This window comes from Podarcis pityusensis (assembly GCF_964106645.2).
Source record: "Podarcis pityusensis genome assembly, chromosome: 3".
Classification (NCBI taxonomy): domain Eukaryota; kingdom Metazoa; phylum Chordata; class Lepidosauria; order Squamata; family Lacertidae; genus Podarcis; species Podarcis pityusensis.
The window spans coordinates 91369095-91390814 of NC_138026.1; the positions used below are offsets into that span (position 1 = coordinate 91369095).

At 40.3% G+C, this 21720-nt stretch overlaps 1 protein-coding gene across 5 annotated transcripts in view; it reads left to right on the top strand.

The window, feature by feature from the left end:
* Positions 1-21720, top strand: part of CDC42BPA (CDC42 binding protein kinase alpha) — a 168479-nt gene that overhangs the window by 141867 nt on the left and 4892 nt on the right. For 3 of the 5 annotated variants that reach the window (XM_081000085.1, XM_081000086.1, XM_081000087.1), the window contains 4 exons: positions 651-774; positions 2047-2164; positions 19429-19546; positions 20375-20532. In XM_081000085.1, coding sequence (XP_080856211.1) covers positions 651-774; positions 2047-2164; positions 19429-19546; positions 20375-20532 — 518 coding nt within the window. Of the gene's footprint in view, positions 1-650; positions 775-2046; positions 2165-7652; positions 7839-11150; positions 11187-19428; positions 19547-20374; positions 20533-21720 lie in introns of those variants that run through there. The other 2 variants (XM_081000089.1, XM_081000088.1) reach the window with 2 other exon arrangements.

Consider the following 21720-nt stretch of genomic DNA (forward strand, 5'->3'; position numbering starts at 1 on the left):
CATTCTCCCTGTACACGTACCCACTTTGTATCATGTACCAAACATCATTCATTATATATATGCAGCTTTAAAATATAGTTGTCTGCTCAGAAATAAGCACTACAGATTCCACTGAGACTCGAGAGTTAACTCAGTAATGTGTTTAATTAAGCCCCAATACATTTGTTTCCTTTGAAAGGAGGTGACTTGGGAGCTGAGAACTAGGGAAGAGCTTAACACTTTCCTTATTTGCTCCTGCTGCTCAAAAGATTGCCATCCCTAATCCACTTTGCTTCCCTTGCCCCCATGTTTGAATCTCAGAGGAAGGCTAATTTGGGACTGGAGAAGCAGTGGGAAGGAAGCAGGTTAAGCACCCTCCTCCCTTTGTACTTAATGTCTCAAAATTGCCCCCTCCCCAACTTAAAAAGGGGGGTGAACTTTTTAAAAGCATGTTTGCATGTGATACACAATTAGCGTTGGATTGCAGTCACAGAAATAGTGTTTTACAGTTTCTTCTTCCTACGTTATTTTTGTGTTTGTTTATATAATTTCCCAGGGGCTCTGTTTAGATAACAACCCAGAATAGGGGAAATACATAGCTTAATACGCTTTTAACCATTTTATTAATTAACTTAATATGGAACCTGCTGGGTTTTTTGCATCATTCCTAGAGGGTGATGAGCTGGTGGTTCCCGAGACATCCGATAACAGCCGGAAGCAAATGGTCCGAAATATCAACAATAAACGCCGTTACTCATTCAGAGTGCCTGAGGAGGAGCGGATGCAACAGAGGAGGTCGGTATTCAACCTGTACTTGTCTTCTGTACATGCCTGTAGGCCCTGAAGACTTGTTTGTCTGCTGTCAATGTATTTTTTTTTTTTGTTAGAACAGACATTTGTCTCTCTTCTCTTACATTTACTCTTTGTATATACTTTGTATAAACACCAATCTAAAAGATTTAGTCCATTTAAAATTAAACCCTTGTGCAAAACAATTACTGTAATTTTCTGAATGCATGCTTCCATGTACTGTATATATGTACATTTGTGTGTGCGTGTGTGTGGATATACTGTATATATGAAGATTGATAATAAAAATTTTTACAAAAGAGGATTACATTACTAATTATGCATACGTATTACTTTCAAAGTCTAGTACTTGCTGTTGTACTTTTTGGCAATGCTCATCCCATACTCTGTAACATTCCTCAGTGTTTAGATGTTCTTTATTTAATTGTCCCCTTGCGTGGCTTCTACGTAACAAATGGCTCAACTTGGAAAATGGTGTCTTGGGGTATATGAAAAAACTACATACCTTTCTGAATATTAAGAAAATGTTTTCAGTAAGCACAGGACTGATATTTCAGTGTTTCTGGCCAAGTGTTCTTTCCATCCATAGAAGTTTACATGTAACTGCAGGAAAGACATATGTAAAGAACAGAACTTCTTCTCAAACTGCCAAACTTTTCACTGGTAAAGGTAGCTAGATCTGCTTTTCTTTCTGTAAAGCTATTATAGCAGCACTTATTGTATGATTGGCTAGTTTTATGCTTTCTGCTTTTCAAAGATGCAGAGAACTCTTAAAGCATTTAGAATGGCACCTTCCTTTACAAACTCTTAAAGTTATTGTGACAGTTAAATATGAAGGGTAGTGCAATATTCTTCTAATTCTTCTTCTTCTTCTTCTTTTTTCTTCTGTCCTTCACCTCTGCCTCCATCTTTGCAGTGCCAGGTCACCACTGAGCCCGCAACTGCACCTTTTCTTGAATGTTGTCTCAACTCCCTCTCTGAGTCTCAGTAGCCCTATGGACTTTTTACGGGCATGGGCTTTTAAGGCTTTAAACCAAACTTCTGTTCTTCCTGACCCTTTCCCCTTTCATCAGGCTGAGAGCTGGCATAGAATCAACACCAGAAGTTAAAGTTACCCTCCTTTGAAACCTGGCCAGATATTTTTTTTTATTTATGTTTTAAAGTAACTTATATGAATATGTATGTAAATATATATTTCACCATTTTTACGAATATCCTCATGGACAAAATACCTGACCTGGCTATCCTCTCTTGCAGGGAGATGCTACGAGATCCAGAAATGAGAAATAAATTAATTTCTAATCCAACTAACTTTAACCACATAGCACACATGGGCCCAGGAGATGGTATACAAATCCTCAAAGATCTACCTATGGTAAGTATATGAGAGTGTGTCCACACATAGATGTTATTGTTCTATATAGTAGATATAATGAACATATAGGCAGTAAATTGTGATATAAATTGGAGTTGAACAGTTAGAAGTGACTTTCATGGGCAGGGGCTTGAAAGTGATAAAAATAGAGAAATACAAATCTTAGGAACATAGGAAGGTGCCTTAAGTCCTTTTCCCATCTTGCCAACTCGTCTGTCCTGCCTAGATGTGACGTTCCAGGTTCTCACACAATAGGTGCTTGGAAAGACCTCTTCCTAAAATAAGTTTAACTAGAGATACCACAAGGTGAACCTGTCACTGGCAGTGCCCAAGTTTACAAGGGCATCCTGATCAAATTTGCAGATGACACCAAACTGGGAGGGGTGGCTAACACCCCAGAGGACAGGATCACACTTCAAAACGACCTTGACAGATTAGAGAACTGGGCAAAAACAAACAAGATGAATTTTAACAGGGAGAAATGTAAAGTATTGCACTTGGGCAAAAAAAATGAGAGGCACAAATACAAGATGGGTGACACCTGGCTTGAGAGCAGTACATGTGAAAAGGATCTAGGAGTCTTGGTTGACCACAAACTTGACATGAGCCAACAGTGTGACGCGGCAGCTAAAAAAGCCAATGCAATTCTGGGCTGCATCAATAGGAGTATAGCATCTAGATCAAGGGAAGTAATAGTGCCACTGTATTCTGCTCTGGTCAGACCTCACCTGGAGTACTGTGTCCAGTTCTGGGCACCACAGTTCAAGAAGGACACTGACAAACTGGAACGTGTCCAGAGGAGGGCAACCAAAATGGTCAAAGGCCTGGAAACGATGCCTTAGGAGGAACGGCTAAGGGAGCTGGGCATGTTTAGCCTGGAGAAGAGGAGGTTAAGGGGTGATATGATAGCCATGTTCAAATATATAAAAGGATGTCACATAGAGGAGGGAGAAAGGTTGTTTTCTGCTGCTCCAGAGAAGCGGACACGGAGCAATGGATCCAAACTACAAGAAAGAAGATTCCACCTAAACATTAGGAAGAACTTCCTGACAGTAAGAGCTGTTTGACAGTGGAAATTGCTGCCAAGGAGTGTGGTGGAGTCTCCTTCTTTGGAGGTCTTTAAGCAGAGGCTTGACAACCATATGTCAGGAGTGCTCTGATGGTGTTTCCTGCTTGGCAGGGGGTTGGACTCGATGGCCCTTGTGGTCTCTTCCAACTCTATGATTCTATGATTCTACTTCCCATAAAGGTTAACGTTTAACAGTTAAATGTCAATGGCTACATCTGTTAGACACACCAGTTCCAGATAAGGAAGTTACAGATAAGGAAGTCATTCCACACAGTAACCTCGTGGTAGCTTACGCAATAGTTCTTGAATAGTTACAACCATTGGTTAAATGCAGAAATCAGGCTACCTGCCCCTCCCATTTTTTTAATTGTTTTGGGGGGTGCTTTGGTTGGGGAAATTTTTTTTAAGGCTGGTCTGCTTCTTAGTCTGTGTTGTATTTGTTTGGCGGGTGTAGGCGTTTTACCTGTTGTTGGGGTGGGGGGTGGGCTCTGAGCATTGACCGTATTTGCCTATGAAATGTGACCACAACAGTTTCTTAGATTTCTAAATGTGTCCTGGGTCCCAAAAGGGTGAGTCACCCTGAAGTTCAGTATTCAGCAAAATAATAGGCTGGGCCAAGTTCTTGCTTCTGTCTGCAGGGTACACAAGTGTCCCACCAGTTTTTTGTTTCTTCTCCAGATCTTCATGTTATCTGTTCTTCCCTGCTGTATATACAAAAGCATTCTGTTTTCTTTTCCCGCATATTTTTCTAAATTATTTGAGCTATACAAGAGGACATGAAAGAAGAGAGGATCACGGCAGGTGCTAAGAAACAGTTCACTGTTTATTTTCTCATATGTGCAGTCAGCAAAATTCACAGCCCAGGATTTATCTGTATAAAGGATTACCCTTTTGTGTGGTCTTCCCTCATGATATATACCAGACACAGAGTCCTCTTCCTCATATTTTCATGATTCTGTAGGTTTCAAGCATCCCCCGCCAACATAGTAAATGACAGCTCTCCCAACATTAGGGTTGCTGTGCTGATTTTGCCTGTTTAAAATTTGCCATTGTTCTAACTAAACAAGCAAAAGAGGATCCTATTCAAATGCTTGTAGGAACATATTAGTAAATTATTTGACTTCCTTGGGTCCCTACAATTTTTTTTTCTATTAAACTTCAGTAAAAATTAAACATTGCGCCTGATTTATCAGTATGCAAAGACACTATTTCTGTATACTAGCCAAGGTATGTGCATCAATTAGTTTGAAGCTAATGGTTTTTAAAATTAATCAACTGCAGCAGATATTTCCATTTTTACAACAACAAAATTAAGCTATTTAGTGCTTTATCAGAGGTGGGAACCTCTAGCCCACAGATCAAATGTTGCCCACCAGGCCTCCCTGTTGGGCCCATAAGGCCATTTTTAAGAAGCCACCCCTATGCTATGTGTGTAAGGGCAGAACATCAAAGGAACAACTGGGGACCCAAAGCTCTCGGCTGTTCCTTTGTTCAAGCAAGGTGTGCAGTTTAAAGGAGACACACAGAGGGGGATGTTTGAAGGTATGTTCCCATCGCATCAGCTGCTGGAACATGTCTTGCTCAAGGCATTCAAACTTTGGAAGTATGAAGGAGCAAGGTGGAGGTGCCCTCCAAGTACATGGGAGCGTGCCTCCAATCTCCTCCCCCTCCACTTTTCCTACAAGCCTCTGTGGCTTGAAGGACACACAGAAGGGGGAGGGTGTCTGAAAGCCCTTTATAAACACCCCTGCCCAAGGATATTTAAAGAAGGGCTGTTTGAAAGCCCCATGGTTTGCTTTGAAGTCCTGACAATTGGGGCTTCAAAGAGAGGCATCACCTGAGGTCACTATGATGTCAGGTGATAGGCTGGTGGGTGGCCCTGCCCACCTGTCAACTTCAGCCAGAAAAGGATTCTGAGCCCTGTGGTATGTGGATAAGACATTATTTGAAGTTGACTTATTATGAAACTTTCCAGAGTTTGTTTTAATGAAATGCTACACCGAGGTTCTGTAAAAGTGAAACTAAACCCCATGGAAGTCATCATCCACATGCACAGGAAGAGGAGGGGAAATTGTGTGGGCCCGATTCATTACTCAGGCTTGTTCAGGCTCATCTACACAGCACTAAACCATGGTTTAGTATTACATGAAAACAAAGCCAGTGTGTAACGAGTCTGAAATATGATGGCAGTGTAATGTGATACACTGTTTTCCTTCCTGATGGGTCATACAACTCTGGTGATCTTCCTGTTTGTGTGTATGCAGTTCTAATTGAATAATTGGGCTCCATGGTAGCAGCAAGTAGGAAGCAAGAGTTTTTCAATAAAGTGTATAAAAATTAACAGCTGTTCCTTCAGCACAATCTCCTACAGGATTTTCCTCTTACATGGAAATCACTGAAATTAGAACATGATCTATGTTTGAGGGTACATGTAGGGAAACTGATGTTTTTGCGAATGCTCTAGTAAACAAGGGTGTACATTCAGGGTTGTCCCCCCCCCCCCCGGAGTATCTAGATGTTTGGATGACTGGTACATGAAGGAGGATAGAGCCAAAAACATTAGTAACTCCTCCCCATACTGTGTTTCCTTGCAATCAAATGTTTGCAGTTGTTTCGTTTATTAATAAGAAAATGGGAGTAGGATTTTGCCACCAGGTATATTTTTTCCTTTGTCTGAAGAGTACCATGCTAGGGAAGGTAGGCTTGGATTTTATATTGCCATATTTTTATTCTAGTATACTGTAGCTGTCCCCAGCACACTGAGTGAGGGATGTATTCTAGTGCACCATTCAGAAACAGGGCTGTTGTTTCCTAGTGGTGGGGATGCCTACTGAAAGTGGCGCTTCTTAGGAAGATTAGCTGCATCAAGATATGTGAGATCATTGTATGTTTGCAAGAGGTGGTAATGAAAATTGCTCTTATCTGACTGTTTTAGTCCTATGATCATCAGTCACGTTGAGTTCAGGCAGACTTGCTTCTCTGTAGACATGTATAGTATTTCACTGTTAATTTTGTGTCAGTTCTTGGGTCTCTTTGGGTTACGTTCCATTCGCTTCTTTGTTACGAATGAATGAAAGTTTATATTTCTAAGATAGTTTTAAAGGCAGTCTTGTTCTTTTTTTAAGAAAAAGAAAAACCCCATACACTTAAGCATCTAGCTTTTTACCACTAGATGGAGCTGATTTTGCAGGGTAAACTTTTATTAAATTATGTATTGAATAAATGACATTTTAAAAATCTACAAGGCTTACAATACATTTATATATAGATACAGGAATACATAAGGAATATCAGGAGCTGCTTTATACTGAGTTGGACATTTGGTCTATCTAGCTCAGTATTGTTTACACAGATTGGCAGCAGTTATCCAGGGTTTTAGTTTACCTGTGTGGAAAAGATTTATTTTCTTTCTTTTTGTGATGTTCACACTTTTTCTTTTTGTTAACTAAGGGGAATGAAAGGAAAGGGGGGAAAAGAAAAAGCTATAGATTCATAAATGTAAACGTTATTCAAAAACTAGACCACATAAATCTGGGAGGTGTACACAATGGATAATAATACAACAACTAATTTGTCATCTAACCTGCAACAAAAAAGGTACATGAAGTCCTTGACGTGGCCAAGGCCCAACCCATGACTAACTTAAATCTGTAGGTTTAAAAAGGGTCTGTTCTGAGTATGACTTAGATAGCACACATTTTTTTCCATTGTACAGTAGAATATGTACATCACATATTCTCATGGGATTGAATTGGCTGTGTGAGAATGTCTGGTCCTTTGTATACCATGTACGTTAAGCCCACTTGTGTGTGTCTGATGGGACTGTGAAAGTAAAGCCTCTGCAGCCTGACCTACCTGTACTACCCAAGGTGTGCTGCCATCATAGAAGTCCCTAGTAACACATCATGCCTTTTTCAGTCCATTTGCTAATTCAAGCAAGCTGTGAGCAGGTGAGTTTCCAGTGAAGCTCTACTCTGAGTAGCACAGGTGGTAGGGGGAAGGAGGGGACAGGATTTGATCAAAGGTGAGCCAGGAGGGAAGAATTAACTGTGATGTTTGTAGTACATGTCAATGTCTGAAGGCAGGAGAAGGGCATATGCTAGACTGCAGTTCACATGCCACTGCTCACTCTCTTCAAGATAGTAATGAGTACTTTGGAGAGCGATATTCTAAAATACGATGGTGGTTGTGGTTGTGTATGTACAAAAGCAGTCTCTGGAAATGGGTCAGGCAGTATGCAGATGATAAATATGTCTGTTGATTTACAAGCCTCATTTTTAATGAGCATATGCTCCATGATTTGTATTCCTAAGATCACAGATATCCTCCCTCATTATCTCTCTTTCTCTTTCTCTGTCTCCTTCTCTGTCTCTCTATCTCTCTCTGTCTCGCTCTCTGTATCTCTCTTGTCTTTGATAGCCAAGCTCCCCTTATCCACCCTCTCATCACCACTCCCATCTCATCTCTTCTCCAAGCAACTTCGAGCACATCTATCACATGACTGTTAACTCAGCTGAAAATTTCCTCTCCCGTGATTCCATAAACCGTGCATATTCCCCACCTCTACGCTCTGTCCCTCGTACACCAGCCTTTATGAATATAAGGGTATGAATTGTTCAGCCAGGTGTTCCTGCTACTAACACTGTGTGGTGTTCCTTCTTTTTTGGCCTGGCTAATATCTGGCAAGATTTCAGCTTTGCAGTTGGCTTCATTTGTGTCTGGATCTTTCTTTTTTTCCTTTTGCTTCCCTTCAGTTACATTTCTCTGTAACCCCCAAATGAGGGGTGTGAACTTGGGCAACTACCAAAGTAGAAGTCCTTGACCTTTTCCCAAAATTACTAAGTATTCAAAACAACTTTTGCAATCCCACTAAAATTCTCCAGAGAATTTCACATGAGTTTCCCAGTTCAAAGGACCCACAGTGAGGAGACTGGCATCCTAAAACATGTTCGGTACATTGCGCATGCCTCCCCACAGTCCCCTTGTCCACTGAGATTAATAGATTCATAGGGGACTTGAAGGAAGCCCAGTGGTGCATCTCAACAGGATTTATGTGATAATTATGGAAAGCTTGTTGCTGTATCCAAAGACTTACACCTGTGGCTTTTCTTTGCAACAGACAAGACTTAAACAGTTGGATGGAAATTTGGCTGCTTGCCAAATGACAGAATGAGGCCTATGTATTAGAGATAACTTTGCGTATAGTGTTGGAATTCTGCATTTCAGTATGGTAATAGAATTCTGTCCACTTATAGAAACATCAATCTGATCTGATTTACATGACTTCTGCCACACTGCCCATGTACATACATGCTGCTGTACAGGGTCCTATAACAAAAAGAAAACCCTGTGCCCTGCCTTGAGGAGTTTGCAGTCTACATTCCAACTTTGCGGAGGCAGCAGAGGGAAGAAAGGAGAGATGGAGGCATATATATGTGCAGACGCAGTCTTACATATCTTCTTTTTTCTTGAAATCTTAGTCTTTTTCTTGAAATGTTAGGTGAAGGCAAAGAGCTTAAGGCAGAGACTTAACTGGGAGATGGAATTTGAGCTGGGATTGAGAGGACAGAGAACTCCTGCGCCTTGTGGATTTGGGAAGGGAAGGGAGGTCCTGATAAAGCAGGACTGGAGAAATGGGGGCGCCATTTAAGTGAGCAGGAGGCTGTGCCTCTTCTTATTTCTAGTTAGGTCTGTAGAAGAAGTAGGCTCTTGTTCTGTCAAGTACTTCCTAAAAATGTTTTTTTTATTTGTGGCCTAACAATCCTGGTCTAAAGGGAGGTGTCTCACAAATCTCTCCAATCCCGAACAGAACAATAAGGCTGAGCAAGTGGGTGAGCTTCAGGTTTGTTACCATTTGTGTCCTTTCGCATGTAGCTCATCTAATTCACCTGCCAACAAGATTGTTTACTGAACTGAATGACCCCCACTGAATGACCCAACTATATTTTCCAAGAAAGCATCTTACATTTGGTGGCTGTTAAGTAAATTGCTTCTCTTTTCTGAAGTTAAAATTTCTACGCAGTGAGCTGCAATCAATTTTATATTTTCTACCTTTCAAAAGAATAACATTTCAGTCCTGCTGACAGAAATGCAGGATCTATAAATTGTTATTATAAATAAAAAATGTATTTTTTCCATTGAGATGTATTTGCTCTGAAGATTCGTTTGTTTACCTCTTTGGTCTGTTAAAAAAATAACATCGGTATTTTAAAGGAGATGCTATAGGGTTAAGCTTCACTACCATTTCCTAACTTGTTTTGAGCAACCATGGATTTTCTTTTTGTGCATGACGTGAAAAGCTTCTCTTTCTCAGTTCTCTGATCTTAGCAGTGAGTTGTACAAATGTTTAGGAAAAGAGCAGTGAGGCATTTGCTTTGAGGTAAAGAGCACCTAAGAATTAGATGGACTCTGCCTTTTAATCAAATAAAACAAGTGTATCTTTCTCATATACCTGCAGCTGTGTTAGTTGCCTCCACCTTATTTTAAAATTGATTGTGATCATTAGATCTACTTCCCCAAATAGGGTTACTCAGCCCTTAAACCAGGTTCATAGCCTGGGGGTCACTTTGGCCCACAGCTGTCCATAGAGGTGCAAGTCACCTCTGTGTCCAGGATGGCTGTCTACCAACTCCATCTAGTACGCCAGCTGAGACCCTACCTGCCCACAGACTGTCTCGCCAGAGTGGCACATGCTCTGCTTATTTTCCACTTGGACTACTACAATGCACTCTATGTGGGGCTACTTTTGAAGGTGACTCGGAAACTACAATTAATCCAGAATGTGGCTGCCAGACTGGGAATGCCCGCCGTGACCATATAACACCAATCCGAAAAGATCTACATTGGCTCCCAGTACGTTTCCAAGCACAATTCAAAATATTGGTGCTGACCTTTAAAGCCCTAAATGACCTCGGCCCAGTATACCTGAAGGAGCATCTCCACCTCCATCACTCAGCCTAGACACTGAGGTCCAGCTCCAAGGGCCTTCTGGTGATTCCCTCATTGCAAGAAATGAGGTTACAGGGAACCAGGCAGAAGAAGGTCTTCATGGTAGTTGCATGCACCCTATGGAACACCTGCCCATCAGATGTCAGAGTTAAACAACATAGACATTTGGAGGCAGCCCTCTTTTGGGACACTTTTAATGCTTGGTGGGTTTTCTCTCCCCCCACTCCCCATTCCCTCTGTACTTTTGTTGGAAGCCACACAGAGTGGTTTGGGCAACCCAGTCAGATGCGCAATGTATAAGTAAAAAATGGTTGTTGTCATCATCATCATCATCATCACCATCATAAATGCCCAGCGTTCTGAGTGAAGGGGATGGGCTTGCAAGCTTCTTCTTTTACTCTGCATATCAGTGCACATTGACTCTTCCCCTCATCCTCCAGAGTTCATATTAATAAAGTCTAAAATCATTCCTCCTTGTAATATCCCAAATTGTTATGTTGCCCATATAATTCAGTAGGAGCCATTAGAAGAAACTGAACCAGCTCTCAGTACATTCTATATCCCTGTCCTGGATTCTGTTACTTGACTTTTAAGTCAGTGTGCTTTCCAAATAAGTGTGTTTGTTATCTGTTGACTAAACTGTCAGTTTCCTGTTTTCTGACATGAAAGATTGACATTTTCAGTCTCTCTTCTGCACTCAGCTTTGGAAAAATGAGAGACACAGTTAGGAAGTATCTAAGCAACAGGTGGACATCAGGATGCTGAATTTCATGTGTCCTGATCAGTACCTATTTTCATTCCATTAGTATTTGTTTTGTGTAGCCAGTGTTGCAGCTTCTGTGACTGAATATTGTTGCAGCCTGTATCAGATTCACTGCTTACTGGATAGCTTGGGTGGCTAGTGAATCACTAGAAAGCTTTCTAGCAGTCAACTTCATCCTGTAACCATATTTTGTTTTCTCCTACCAGGAGGATACCCAGAGTTGTTGATCACATTGCTAATGTGACTTGGGGGAAGCAAGGAACTGACCTTTAATCTTTTAATTGAGAAGTGGGATCATAAACATACAGTGCAGAGGTGGCAAACAAACTGTTCAATGAGAGAAGCAGAAAACAATAATTAAGATTACTTAGCTCTTTATGCCTGTCAGATGCTAACTGGTGCATTGCATAAACAGAAAAACAGAAAAGCGATAGATTAATGGTAGAAGCATGCATTATAGAATCATGTGTTACATGCAACAACAACAACAACAACAACAGAATGCTATATCACCGACTCAAACTCAGAAAAAACCTTTTATTTCATACATCCTTAAAATATGCCATTTATTCCAATTTTGTACAGGGGATAGTTGAATATAATCAAGTAAATAATAATATAATCAAATAAGCTGTGGCTATCTGTTAAAGACCAACCAAGCAATAAGCCCAAAGGAGTTTAATGAATTATAAGAGTGCATTCCTGAAATTTGAATGCATGCAGAGTACTAATTTTAGATGTGCTTATTACTGATGTGTTGAAAAACAAAACAAAAATGCAATGAAATATAATTCCTGAAAAATTATTTTTATTTTTATTTTATTTATTTAATATATTTTTATCCTGCCTCTCAAAAAAATAGCTTCACTGTGGCAGTCGTGTAACTTGAAACTCACAGTAACCTTTAAATTGGATTTTTAAGTATTGTCACTTAACTGTACACAGGGTTTATATGTTTACAAGTACACAAAGCAATAAGCCAATCAGTGCAATAATAAAACACAATATAATTGAAATAATCAGGAGGTATTGAAATAAGCAGCAGATAACAAGTGTATACTTAAAGACCCGTGTAAAAATTATTATTTTTATTTATTAAATTTGTATACAGCCCTTCATCAAATATCTCAGAGCAGTTCACAGCATAAAAATACAGAATAAAACCACAAAATACATAATAAAAACAAGGGGGAAATGAAACAAACCGGGCGCCAGGTGAGCCTCCCTAGGGAGAGCATTCCACAAAAGAGGAACCACTGCAGAAAAGGCCCGTTCTTGTGTTGCCACCCTCCTGACCTCTTGAGGCGGTAGCACATAAAGAAGAGCCTCAGATGATGCTCACAGGGTCCAGGTCAGTTCATATGGGGAGAGGCAATCCTTGAGGTATTGCAGTCCTGAGCCATTTAAGGCACTTTGAACTGGGAAGCTAATTAGAACCCACCGGAGTCGGGCCAGGAATGGTGTAATAGGATCAAACTATCATGCACCAGTGAGCAATCTGGCCACCAAATTCTGCATCAGCTGAAGTTTCTGAGCCATCTTCAGAGGCAGCCTTCTTCAGAGGTAGCATATTGCAGTAATCTAACCTTGTAGGGATTGTTAGTGTCTGAATCATTCCAACCCTCAGACTTCCGGAGGCGGCGCCATCGGCAATGGCGGATTCCCTCTAGTCTTGAGGGAGTAGCTCCGCGGAAATCGAGTCTTGCCGCTACGGCGAAGCAGGGACCCCTTCGAAAACCACAGGCGGGTGAAGCCTGTGACCGTGGGACTCGGCGGGCACCCTTAGCGCCCCCCCCAATCTGCGAGGGAACCCTGTAAAGAGTTCCGGAGCGAAACGGGGAGTCTGGCGCGGTGCTGAGAGTCAACTGCTTCTTCCGTGGAGTGAAGCCGCGCAGCTGTTGCCGGAGAGCGCTGACCTTTTTCCTGTGACAATTCGGCTAATAAACAACTACCCGTGAGTAGGTTAAGTTTGAAGATTGGGAAATTTAAGGAAAAAAGGACTAATTTGGCACTGAAGCGGGAAGGCGTAAACAGGAAGTCCGCCTTCCGTTTTCTGTAAATAGATCAACGTGAAGACTGTCTAAGCTAAGACCCTGAAAATCATGTTGAAAAAGACTCAAATCTTAACATCAATTAAAAGAGAACTCCCTCCCTGAGGTGCGGGAGAAGGGAGGGAGAAGGGGAAGTATCTTTTGCCTGCAAAAAAAGAAGAGAGAAAGGGAACAAAGACCATCACTTAATGCCTGGGAACGGACTGTCAAGGGACAATGGAACTGCCGTATCGTGAATCGCGCAGTTAAAGGACAGTGCAACTTTTTGACAGCTAACTCTGTAAGAGAGATACTTTGATTCTGAAGGGTCTCTCCGGACCTGAAATTGTTGCTTTTCTTGGTTAAAGGGGGGATTTCTGAAAGCTGGAAAAGTTACTTTATTGTTACAAGTCTGGACTGCCACTGTGTCCCCCTAGAGGAACTTTGAAATTGCTACAATTGGCGAGGGAATTTTCCACTCCAAACTGGCCAAGGGGAATTTTCCACTACAAAACAAGTAACCGTGGGATTGACCTTGATCCTTGGATAAAGTGTTATGGCAGACTTGACTCAGGAAAAAACAACAAGATCGGGTAAAATTAGACTGCAGCAGCGTAGGCCGTCAGCATCCGGCCTCCCTGCCCCACCAGGGGAAGATCCAGCTCAGGTGGCGCCTAAAGGAATGGCATCTGAAGGGGGTTTAGCTTCAGCACTAGATAAAATTTTTGAATCTTTGGAAAAATTAAGCAAACAAGTTGCTGAAGCGACAACTAAAATTTATCAAAACACGTCAAGCATCAATAACTTGGGGCAGAAGGTGAACTCAAATACAGAATCTATTGAGAAACTGCTGCAGGAATCTACTTTGAATCGAAAAACAGCTGAAGAAGCAAAGGAAAAAGCATTGGCTGTAGAGGAAAAGATACCACCGATATGTAGGCAGCTTGAGGACCACAAGTCATTGCTGTCTATGATTGAATTAAAAGAAAAACAGATAAATCTAAGGATCAGGGCTGTACCTGAACTTGAGAAAGATAGTTTGATTGACTTTCTTACGCAGGAATTTGCAGACTTTTGGAACCTAGACTCAGACAAGTTAGATTTTAAGATAGTAAGTGCTTTTAGACTTGGAAGAGGGGGGAGAAAGGACAGGGTGAGAGACTGTTTGATTACCCTCCGATCAAGAGAGGAGAGAGACAGGATATTAAATCTGCACTTCCAGAAGACCTTGGAAATAGGTGAATCAAGAGTGGAGATCTTTAAGGACATCCCTAAACATCTTTTGGATCTCAGGTCCAACTACGGAGATCTAGTGGCCCTGTTAAGAGGAAACAGAACCATTTTTAGGTGGGAATTCCCCCAAGGCCTATCTTTTACCTTTAAAGGGAAAAAGTTTAAAATAAGATCAGTGGAAGATAAAGAAAAATTTCTGAAAGAACACGGAGAAGACCTGCGAAAAGAAGCTGAAGAAGAGCCAAGAGCCTTAAAACCAGGAATACAAGACATAGTACCACTACCTTTGGGATTGGACAAGCTGGAGAAGGTGATACCACCGACAGAACAAGAACAATTACTTGGCGCAGTTGGAGGAAAAGCAAAATAAATACACCATGTCCCTGCAACTATTAAGTTGGAATATTCATGGATTTAACTCCCCGGAGAAAAGGAAAAAAGTCTTTCATTTATTGAAAAAGGAACAATTGGACTTGATTTGCTTGCAGGAAACACATGTGATAAGGCTTCATAGGAAAGTATTGATTAATAAAAGATTGGGCCAAGAGTTTATTTCATCGGACAAGGTTAAAAAGAGAGGAGTAGTAATTTACGTGAAAGAGAGCCTATCACCGAAATTTATTTTTAAAGATGACCAAGGAAGATATGTGGCAATTGAAATCCAAACACAAGGAGAAAAATTTTTGATAGTAGGAGTATATGCACCAAATGAGGGGAAATCTGAATTTTTTAAGAAGTTGCATGAGACATTATCATGATGGGAGATATGAATGGAGTGGTATCTACAAACATGGATAAGTCACAGAGACAGGTAGTTACTAAAGATGGCAGACTACCAAAAACCTTTTTTGAGATGACTGACAATATGGACTTGATTGACATTTGGAGAATAAAGAATCCCTTGGGCAGAGAGGGAACCTTCTTCTCTGAAGCCAAAATGACATGGACAAGAATTGACCAAATTTGGAAAACTAGAGGACTCGAAAAGTGGAAATTTGCCCTAAAACTTGCTCTGACCATAATGCTGTGAAAATGGAGATGAAATTAATACCTACCGGTTCCTTCAGATGGAGGATGAATGACACCTTGTTTAGAGATCAAGAAGTTACCAAGAAGGCCCAAAAAACCTTGAGAGACTATTTTGAGATAAATATGAACACTACCATCGAAAAAAGAGTAATCTGGGACGCAAGCAAAGCAGTTATGAGGGGGTTTCTAGTTCAACAGAACGTAATAAAGAAGAGAACTCAAAATGAGAAAAAAGATAAAATTTTGGAAAAAATAAAAGAGGGTGAGAAGAAACTGAGAGCGAAACCAAAGTCACAAGAGATTCTGAGAGAAATAAAGTTATACCAAGTTCAATATATGAAGATGATGAAACAGGAAATAGAATGGAAAATTAAACAGATGAGACAAAGGACATTTGAATCGGCCAATAAATGTGAAAAACTGTTAGCTTGGCAAATGAAAAAAAGACAAAAACTTAACACCATTACCAACTTGGAAGTGGAAGGAAAGAACATCCAGAATCCAGTGGAAATTAGAAAATGCTTCCAGAGATACTTTAAACAGTTATATACACAAGGGCCACAGAAAGAGGTTGATTTAGACCAATTTTTAAAAACAAATGGACTTCAAATAATCTCTCAAGAAAATAAGTTAATGTTGAACTACAAAATAACAGAACACGAGGTGGAAGTTGCCATCCAGAACATGCAGTTGGGCAAATCTCCAGGGCCAGATGGCTTAACCTCAAAATATTATAGATCCTTGAAGGATTGGATAATTCAACCACTAACGGAGGTTTGTAATGAAATTTTGGAGGGGAAAAAAGCGTCAGAGTCGTGGAAGGAAGCTTATATTACACTAATACCGAAAAATGAGTCTGAAAAGACACAACTTAAGAACTACCGCCCCATATCCCTGCTTAATGTGGATTATAAAAATTTTGCAGATATTTTGGCTAAAAGGTTAAAAAAAGTATTAGTGGAGGAGATACATAAAGACCAAGCTGGCTTTCTCCCGGGTAGACACTTGTCTGATAACACGAGGAATATAATCAACATTTTGGAGATGTTGCAAGTGAATATTAATACTAAAGCAGTTTTAATTTTTGTAGATGCGGAGAAAGCCTTTGACAATATTTCTTGGAGTTTCATGAAGAAAAATCTTCAGGGGATGGGGGTTGGTCAAGGGTTTGAAAATGGTATAAGTGCAATTTATTCAGAACAAAAGGCTAAACTAATAGTTAACAATGTGGTGACAGAGGAATTTAAGATAGAGAAAGGGACACGACAAGGCTGCCCAGTTTCCCCATTGCTTTTTATTTCGGTCCTGGAGGTTCTGCTAAATATGATCAGAAGGGACCATCTGATCAAAGGTATACAGGTCGGAGCCAAACAGTACAAATTGAAAGCTTTTGCAGATGATTTAGTATTGACGTTACAGGAACCAGAATCTAGTACTAAAAGAGTATTAGAATTGATTCAGGAATTTGGTCATGTGGCAGGATTTAAGTTGAACAAGTTAAAAACTAAGGTGCTTGAGAAAAATTTAACATCGATTGAGAAAGAGAGGTTTCAGAAGGAGACAGGTTTAACATTGGTTAAGAAAGTAAAATACCTGGGGGTTTATATGACTGCTAAGAACTTAAACCTATTTAAAGACAATTATGAGAAATGTTGGTCAGAAGTGAAAAAGGACCTAGAGATATGGTCAAACTTGAAGCTTTCCTTGTTAGGTCGAATTGCTGTTATAAAGATGAATGTATTGCCAAGAATGTTATTTTTGTTTCAATCATTGCAAATCTTGGACAAAGTGGACTGTTTCAAGAAGTGGCAGAGAGACATTTCTAGATTTGTCTGGCAGGGCAAGAAGCCCAGAATAAAATTTAAAATATTAACCGATGTAAAGGATAGAGGTGGATTTGCCCTGCCAGACCTTAAACTTTATTATGAATCAGCAGCATTCTGCTGGTAGAAAGAATGGTTGCTTCTTGAGAACACAGACATTTTGGATTTAGAAGGTTTCAATAATGTTTTTGGGTGGCATGCATATTTGTGGTATGACAAGGTTAAAGCACATAAAGCATTTAAAAACCATATTGTTAGGAAAGCATTGTTAAATGTCTGGATAAGATATAAGGACTTACTTGAAAATAAAACCCCAAGGTGGTTGTCACCGATGGAAGCAAAGGCTCAGAAAAAGCTCAATATGGAGGCCAAATGGCCGAAATATTGGGAAATTTTGGAACCAGAAGGAGACAAATTGAAATTGCAGAGTTTTGAGAAATTAAAAGACAAAGTGCGAGACTGGCTTCATTATTATCAGATAATGGAGGCATACAATTTAGACAAGAAAATTGGCTTCCAGGTGGAAAAATCAAAATTAGAAACAGAACTGTTAGAACCCAAAACTAAGATTTTGTCAAAGATGTATAACTTGCTGTTGAAATGGAATACTCAGGATGAAACGGTGAAATTTGCTATGATTAAATGGGCACAAGATGTTGGACATAACCTTATGTTTGCTGACTGGGAACAGTTGTGGACCACAGGTATGAAATTTACGGCATGTAATGCCCTAAGAGAGAATATTATGAAAATGATATACAGGTGGTACATGACACCAGTCAAGCTTGCAAAAATCTATTATTTGCCCGATAATAAATGTTGGAAATGTAAGGAAAACGAAGGTACATTCTTTCACCTTTGGTGGACGTGCCCAAAGATCAAGGCTTTCTGGGAGATGATCTATAATGAATTGAAAAAGGTATTTAAATATACCTTTCTAAAGAAACCAGAGGCCTTCCTGTTGGGCATAGTCGGCCAATTGGTGCCAAAGAAGGACAGGACTTTCTTTATGTATGCCACAACAGCAGCAAGAATACTTATTGCAAAGTATTGGAAGACACAAGATCTACCCACCTTGGAAGAATGGCAGATGAAGGTGATGGAGAAGAAGAAGAAGAGTTTGGATTTGATATCCCGCCTTTCACTCCCTTTAAGGAGTCTCAAAGCGGCTAACATTCTCCTTTCCCTTCCTCCCCCACAACAAACACTCTGTGAGGTGAGTGGGGCTGAGAGACTTCAAAGAAGTGTGACTAGCCCAAGGTCACCCAGCAGCTGCATGTGGAGGAGCGGAGACTCACACCCGGTTCCCCAGATTACAAGACTACCGCTCTTAACCACTACACCATACTGGCTCTATATGGACTATATGGAACTGGCAGAAATGACTGGCAGAATCCGAGACCAGGGAGAAGAGTCGGTGGAAGAAGATTGGAAAAAGTTTAAAGACTATTTACAGAAATATTGTAAAATTAATGAATGTTAGAATGATGTTGGATAGAAACTAAGTGGTTTCTAGCTGTAATGTTATAAGGGAATATGAAAAAATGGACTATTAATAGGTAAAAATCTAATATTACAATACTTTAAGATTGAAGATTAGGATAAACAAAGAGGGGAGGGATTTGCTGAACTAACAAACTGAATTGGAATACAGAAAAGGGAGGTGTGAGGAGGTCCGGGAAATAAGCAAATGAAAGATAAGTGATTGAAAGACTGAATTGTTTTTAACTATTTTTATTTTGTATTTTTCTTTTTTCTTTTTTTTCTTTTGTAATATTTTGAAAATCTTAATAAATATCTTTTTTTAAAAAATGAATCATTCCAACCCTCAGAAAGGGTGGTCCTGGGAATAAATTCAGTGCCTATTCTTTTTCTACCCAATGTGTTTCAGAAAAGTCCTTGAAAGTGAAAGAATCTTGACATGTAGTAAAGAGAGCGGGAGAACTGGGAGATGCAAAAATCCATGTTGATAGTAAATAATTGGAGCAGGTGCTATATAGCATCTAGTCTCTGGCTACATTGCTTAGCTGTCTGCGTCCATGCGGACTTTTAACATTGAAGACATTACACTAGGGTGTGTGATAGGTTTCAAATGCCTAAGAAAATATCAGAATTTAGGAGAAAACCTTGCATATTTGGCTACTTACTGCCACATACAAATTAGCATTTTGCAGTTGCTGCTGATGGCATTCTGTGTGGTTCCATCCACAGTGCTTATTTATAGAAAGTAACCTCTGCAGTCTTGCCTACTTGCCACCTAGATAACCTGGAGACCAAGGCATTGTTTGACCATTTGCTTGGACTGTAGTTTGATAACCTTGGTAATTCCACTGTAAATGATTTTGCCTCTTTCCTGTTTCTCTTTGCAGAACCTTCGACCTCAGGAAAGTCGGACCATGTTTAGCGGTTCTGTCAGTATTCCATCAATCACAAAATCTCGCACTGAACCCGGACGCTCCATGAGTGCTAGCAGTGGTTTGGCGGCAAGTAAGTTGCTGCACCTTATCTCCGACATATAATGCAGAGTCCGTCCACATATATACAAGTGACTGGACTGGGGGGGGGGCAAAGAAACATGGTGTCACAAGTGACTTTTGAAACTCTCCGGTGCTGGCATGGTCCCCTGCTTGTGTTGGTAAGGTACCCCACACCAACACAGATCTGGCACATGTCCAATACGAGAAGAAAAAAAATTGGGAATATTGTTTGTTTCAAATACTTTGACTCCTGCCTTCCAATCATAGACTTCAAGGCACCTTACAACTGGTTTTTTCTCATAAAACAATATTAACATCTAGCAGAACACAGCCGATAAGACCCTCATTAAAAACTGACATTCCAGCAATATAACAAGAGTAGCAGTAAAATAAAAGTAACTGAAGACCACTGAATACCCAAGTAAATAGAAACGTTTTTATTTGTTACATAGTATGTAGGAAGGAAATGAGAGGAAATTCTTATTTGCAGAAATGAAGTTTGTTAAAGATGCAAAACGCCTATTATGTTGAGATCCTTGGTGGGAATTAATTTGAAGAAATACAAATAAAACACTACTAAAACAATAGCAACCAAGAGACTGTGAAGTCAAATTACACATTTAGTATAATTGGTGGTTTGGCCCAGTGTAAAACCAGATTGGTGCTGGGGGGGGGGGGTGTTTCAATGAATAATTGTTAAATAATTTACAGAGGATGCAGCTGGGAAACGGAAGAAGGCAGTTCAACAAAAATTAGCTTCAGGAAAACAATTACTAGAGCGTACAGCTATAATGCCTTCATATTTGTTATGTAGCTAAATCCCTGGGTACTTTCCTAGGATCATCTGCACAAAATGGCAGTGCTTTGCGGAGGGAATTCTCTGGAGGTAGCTATGGAGCAAAGCGTCAGCCAATGGCATCCCCTTCGGATGGCTCCTTGTCCTCTGGCGGTTTGGACCAAGGCAGTGATGCACCAGCGAGGGACTATGAGCGAGAGGTGGGTATAACATGGGAGGGGTGGGGTGGCAAGGGAAGCCTCTCCACAGAGCCCAAGTTCTTTACTCTGCTGTGCTCAAACAAAAGGATAGAGAAGTGTTGCACAGGACAGTGACCCCAGGAAGAATAACCACAGGTTTTACTGAAGGAAAAAGTATTTTCCTATTTAAAATATGATAGAAATCCCCAAGGCAGGAGTCTGTATGACTTGAAACACTGTGGATTTAGATAATAAACTTTTTAGCAGCACTTGTAGATTTTTCTTCCTTTGGCACAAGAAGTGCTAGTGGTGCATCAAAGAGACTTACTACTGCCTCTAATAAGTAACCAAGCAGGGCATGAATCTAGGCAAAATTAAGTTTTTTGTCTCACTGATTTCACTGGAAATATTTTAACATGTGCTTCACTTTCCCACTGAAATCAATTTGACTTTTGTCCATATTCTATTATACTAGTTTTGCAATAAGGAAATCTATATTCTGAATTTTTACTGAATGTTGGTTCACATTAGTTTGTAGAATTTGACAGGGGCAGGAAGTAACTGGCCATAAAGGCAGCTGGTTGCCGAAGGAGGAATACTGGCACTGTCCTGCCCAGTCCACAAGCAGCTTTGTTATCCTTAAGGTCAGTTGATGCAGTCAAGGATGCATTCACACAGCAGAGTTCTCTATGAATCAAGCTTCCTGTGAATACAGCCACTCCTCAGCAGTGGCTGCTTTGATTGTGACAGACACTGCTGTCCTTGGCGGCAGTTTGCACAATGAAAGCGATGTTTTCATTAAGGTATTTTTTGCAGCATGTTTTGCAAAAGATCTACAGTAATCCATATGAGTTGTTCATGTCAGAACAAATAACACAGAGTGATACCCTTTGTACAAAACCGCTGCCAAATCTCCTGCAAGTCATGAAACAAGAGAAAGAAAACAAACGGAAGGGGGAAAACATTTAAACCAATTAGAAGCAACAAAAATATTAATCACCTTTCCAAGTTCATCCAACATTTGCATTAATATCTGGCAGGTGTCTGTCTGGTATTGTGCTAATGATCTATGTGCAAATATTCTTATGCATCTTTGGGAGCATTGCTTGCATGGAGGCAAAATGTGAATCAGCCCTGAATCAATGGAGGCCAGTTCATTTGAGCAGATGGGGTGCTGCCCCACCAATCTCAATCTCAGCTAGCCCACAC